Here is a 5,423-nt window from a genome sequence, read left to right on the forward strand (position 1 = left end):
CGGTTCGTTTGCGTCATCAAGCCAGCAGCTGTTTACCCCGTTGCTTAGTAACGACGGCGCAGGAGAAGGCGGCAGATGCATAACATTGCTCTCTGCACTTTTATATATTTACGTTTTTGAGCCATTCGTTTTGTTTACAAAGCTTCGGTACATAACGGCACTTACGTCTGTCTTACGAATGTACTGCAAATGCTCTAAAGAACACTGAAGGAGAACAGAATGAGATATACAGCTCTCTGTTTGCAGCGTGTCAGTCATGCTCGTCAGGAAACACACAAACACATTTTTATCAAATAATACGTCATTAATAGCGGTTCACTTCCGCGATTTGGTACGATTGCGTTCACATCAGCAGCGAACCGTACCGGAGTTCACTTGAACCGTACCCCAGACCACCCTTTTTAAGCGGACTCGGGTACGGTTCGCGGGTGCGCACCCGAGTTCGGAAGACCGCGTTCACATCATCCAAACGTACCGAACTCTGACATCAATCGAACCAAAAGTGCTTGTGTGAAAGCACCCTACGTTTCAGGATTCTTCGATGAATAGAAATAAAAAAAAAAAATAGCATGCATTTAAATAAGTATTTTTTTGTAACATTATACATTTATTTACTGTGACTTTTGTTCAATTTAATTGATCTTTGCTATACAGAAGTATACATTTCTTTAAAAAAAAAAAACGAGATGGATGATATAGATAAATAAATTAAATGTAAGAAAGAAAGAAAGAAAGAAAGAAAGAAGTGAAATAAGTTACCCCACCCCACCCCAGAGTAGCATTATTTTGAGCAAACAGCCAATGTTTCCAAGTAGATTGAAAATGTTTAGGCTGAGGCTGGCATGACCTTCACCGACCAACAGGATCTCAAAGAACAGCTACAAGAATATGTCAAAAACAGTGACGCAGCAAAAATGTTTCACTTTTTCACACTGGGAAGTTACTGATGCAGAGGAGTCACAGCGCCTGCCAAGACTGCCGAGTTATCTGCTTGTTTTCTCTGAGATTTTAAGAGATTTTGAAGGCCATCTCCAGAGAAACCATGCAAATTCCACACACTATGACTGAGAGCATGTACTGTAACTCTTTAAATCATTTGTGCTAGTTAAAAAAAAAATGAAAATCTGGCATCATTTACTCACCCTAATGTCATTCTAAACCCACACACTTTTGTATGATTTATATTTATGTGTATTTATATCGGTGTAATTGAAGTATTATTTATATACTGCTTTTTTAATATTTCGATTTTTGTTTTCATTTTCAGTTTTTAGTTTGAGTTTTATGTGACATATATATATATATATATATACTAATATAGTATTTTTCAATATTTTGATTTAGTTTTTAATTTTGTTTTCAACTGCATAATAATTTTAGTTTTAATATTCAGTAATTTTGATATGTTCTTCTTAAACAATTCCTGATATTTATAATATATGCTGTATGTGCGTGTATTTATATATACATAATAAATATACACAGTACACACTCATATATTATGCAAACAAAAACTTTTATTTTGGATGCGATTAATTGCAATTAATCGTTTGACAGCAATACTTTCATTATACGTAAAATTAATCTTTTATGTTCCACGATAAAGAGAGTAATCAAGTTTAGGTGTAAACGATGACAGAATTACAATTTTTGGGTGACCTAATCCTTTAAATTCACCATAAACCTCCATATAATTGAGAATAAATGTCCTTGTAATTATAAAAACCTGCAAGGACTTTGTTTTCAATATTTCTCCTCTTCTTAATAAAGACTTATTTATCATTGCAGTGTCCGTTGACATCAAAACCCGGCTTATACAGATTACAGCAGATAGGGTGAGAGCTGTGTGGCGTCCCAGGTGGGTTTTTCAATGCAAATTTTATTCCATGCCACTAAAGGTGGCCATACAGCGCAGAACTCACCGTCCAATCAACTGAGAGTTCAGTCGAGGACTCACGTCTAATATCTCAGTGTCTTTGAAACGGAGCTAAAAAGCGTCGAGAGAGCCTGATCTCAATACATTAAAGCAGTCATTACAGGCAACTCACAGATCAAAGACCGGGACATCAGATCCCCGGAGAGCCACAAATGGGCCAAATCACCGTGATGACAAACAAAATGTTCTGCGAGCTGCTGCGATTACGCTGGGATGGCTGACAAAACTGTTAGGGGTTTTTATTTAAAAACTCATGACATCCTGCGGACATAATTGACGGTGTTGTCTCAGAGGAAATTCTTTAAAAAGATTACAAAGATTGCATCTTTTGCGTGGTTAAAAAAAGCAGTAATTAGGTATTTGTCGCGCAAGTAAACTGTCATGCGTACATAATTTGAAGAATTCAAAATCTGTAAAGGTGCGGTTAAACTTACCGTTGCTCGGCAGTCATTTCACAACACCATTTCCAACTGAAAACGTATAACTTTTTATGTGTTTTGGCGGTTCATTTACATGACAATGGTGTTTTGGGGGCCTGAACGCGCAAACTTTCGAAAACTACAAGTACGTGGTGTTTTTTTACAATGTGACATCGCCATCTACTGGCCTGGTATGAATAATACATGCGTTTTTTGTCGTTTTCGTGGATCTGTGTGAATGGAGATCATTTTGACAATGTTGTCGTCTGTACGCAAATGTTTTCAAAACGCAAATGAAAAACTTTTCCTTTTTTGGTAAATCGTTGTCATGTAAATGCAATCCTTACTTTCGCTTGAGGACAAAATGTCCCCATGTGGATGTCGCTATTATTCAAGACAATGGACTTTTTTGGCCCGCAAAATTTTGCCAAAATAGTGATAATGTGTCTGTATCTTAACTCGTAATGTATAGAATTTTAAGCAGCTGAAAATATTCAGCCGAAAAGGAATTTTCAGTTTTGGGTGAAACCGTTTACTTGGCACTTCTCTGATGGCTCGTTTTTAATCTGCCAGCATCTATTTCGTGCAAACAACTTAAGCTACAACTCGTAAACATGTCAGCTGTGTGGACGCTAATGCTGGTTGATTTTGATTTCTCGCTTTTAATCGATCTTTCATTTTGATGAAGATCTTTTAGTCTATGCTGTTTTATGGATAAAAAGGTCATTATGACTTTTTATTTCACAATTCTGACTGTTTTTTTTCTCTCAATTTTAAGTTTATATCTCACAGTTCAGCCTTTTCTGCAATTCTGAGAAATGAAGTCACAAGTCGAAGGACTATTTGGAGGAAAAAAAAATCAGAATTGCAAAATATAAACTCATAATTGTGAGATGTAATTTCAGAGTTCTGACTTTATCGCAATTTCGAGTTTACATCTCACAAATTTTTTTCATTCAATTCCATAGACAATTTCCAAACAGAAACTAACAATTCTGTTTTTTCTAACAATTCTGAGAAAACAAATAATAATTCCAAGAAAAAATTTCTGAATTGTGAGATAAGTTGCAATTACCTTTTTAAAAGAAGGAAAAAAAAAAGTTTATAAAACGGAGAGTTCCGGTCCTTGATTCTGATTGGCTGAGCCTCGTTCTAAGCTGTTGTAAATTACTCTACAAACATACACCTTTGTTTACTTCTGTGTGTTGCTCGGCAACCACTTTGTTGGAACCACAACTGTTTCTGAGGAACTACATTGTTACTGTTTTTATTATCATTACACTTTATTTGCTCTGTTTTATTTTGTGAAACCTTACTACGTGGAATAAGCATTTTATAAAAGCAATAAGCCCCGTGAAGCCGTGGTTTACAGTGAATTTATAACAGCTAAGCTAACCTTAGCTGTTATAAATTCACTGTAAACCACGGCTTCACGGAGCTCATTGCTTTATTACAGTTTTTAGCTGATAAGAGAAAACAATGTCACTAAATATTATTTATAGCACGCCTGCCATTCAGTAATCACAATAAGCTTTGTTGTTTTTGATATGAAACCAATTCTCAGTTTTAAAATTCTGTAAATTTTATAACAAAATTCAAACAAAAAATTCTGACTTGACACGCTTTAAAGTGACATGTCAGATCACTGTAGCCACTTCAGCTTAAAATAAAAACTGCCTTATGTACAATTTATTTTTATATACACAGCAAAAAATTCACTCAGAAATTGCTAGTAAATTTCACAAATTTAACAATTACAAAGAAAAGACAAGTGACACATTGAATTAAACTTCAAATTTTTAAATAGAAAAACTGAAGTAGTATCGTCTTGTAAAACATACTCCAATAATCTTTTTTTTTGTAATTTTATTATTGTTGTTTACAGTGTCCAACTCTTAAATAAATTTTAATTATTACTAAATTATTTTTAAAAATCAGTTTTGTTTTTTGTTTAAATTCAAATTTTAATTTCAGTTTCTGTATTTCAGTAAACAATTCATTTAAGTTCATCACTAATATATTTAAAGTAGTGGTTAAAGAACCAAAAGCTTGAAGGTTTAAACTGACACAAAGGGGCTTTTTTTACGTGGAGCACAAAAGCAGAAACTTTGCAGAATGTTCACGCTGCTCATTTCCAAACGATCAATGTTTTGGTTTCCTGTCTGTTTCTCATTCCTACCTGATGTCTGTAGATGGAGAAATAGTCATGTGATCCGGCCTCAGCGTGTGGGTTGCTCATGAGGCAGTAATTTCTCAAACAAGTGACCCACTTCGCAGAGCCGTCCTCTCTCCGCTGCAAACGGACCGTCAAATACGCAGTGTAGTAGTTCTTGAAGGAGATTTCCTGAATCTAGACACAAGCACAGGAGATATAGCAGCATAAGCTGTATATCGGGCATTAATAAACCCATGCCGGTCGATCAATAATTGCGATCTTTATGAACTGATGTGAGAGATACTCACGTTCACAGGCTCGGCGAGGGTGATGTCTGTTATGTAGACGCCAGGACGAGATGAATCAGATACAGTGTCTCCAATCTGCAGCGCCACAGGTGATTTTATTGTGCAGCTCACTGCTTTAGCACTCATGATTGACCTGTTAGAGAAAAAAAAATCAGAACTCAAAAAAATATTAGCAAACTGAGGCCCTTAAAGAACATAGGTTCAAACTTCACAAAACAATCGATCTATGTCACTGATCAAGACACGCAACCTCAGGCTTTATTATTCATATTATTTCTTAAACATAGAATTTTAGTTTTTTGCAATCATGTTTTTAAAAATAGGGCTACTCATTTTATTATTTTTAATATTTAGATTTGTTTTACAATTATCTTTGTTGTTACTACTAGCTGTCTAATAATAAAAACAACAACAGTAATACTACTACTACTAACAACAACAACAACAACAACAACAACAACCATAATAATAATAATAAATAGAAAATAATACTTTAAAAATAAAATATAGCAGTTCAAACAAGCTTCTACAACATCTCTATATTAAAAAATGTTTTTGGTTATTGCATAGCTTTCAGCAATAACTTAAATAAAAAAAAAAAAACA

General features: G+C 34.6%; 1 protein-coding gene across 1 annotated transcript in view; it reads right to left on the minus strand.

Annotated features, from left to right (window-relative positions):
• The window catches only part of LOC107691891 (nicolin-1-like), an 18,999-nt gene that overhangs the window by 12,715 nt on the left and 861 nt on the right, over positions 1-5,423 (minus strand). Inside the window, exons 2-3 of the mRNA XM_016490720.1 lie at positions 4,819-4,951; positions 4,535-4,705 (exon numbers count right to left, since the gene is read on the minus strand). Of these exons, the coding sequence (XP_016346206.1) occupies positions 4,535-4,705; positions 4,819-4,944 (297 nt within the window). The 5' untranslated portion in view covers positions 4,945-4,951. The remainder of the gene's footprint in view (positions 1-4,534; positions 4,706-4,818; positions 4,952-5,423) is intronic.

This window comes from Sinocyclocheilus anshuiensis, unplaced genomic scaffold (assembly GCF_001515605.1).
Source record: "Sinocyclocheilus anshuiensis isolate Anshui unplaced genomic scaffold, SAMN03320099.WGS_v1.1 scaffold510, whole genome shotgun sequence".
NCBI classification, from domain to species: Eukaryota; Metazoa; Chordata; class Actinopteri; order Cypriniformes; family Cyprinidae; genus Sinocyclocheilus; species Sinocyclocheilus anshuiensis.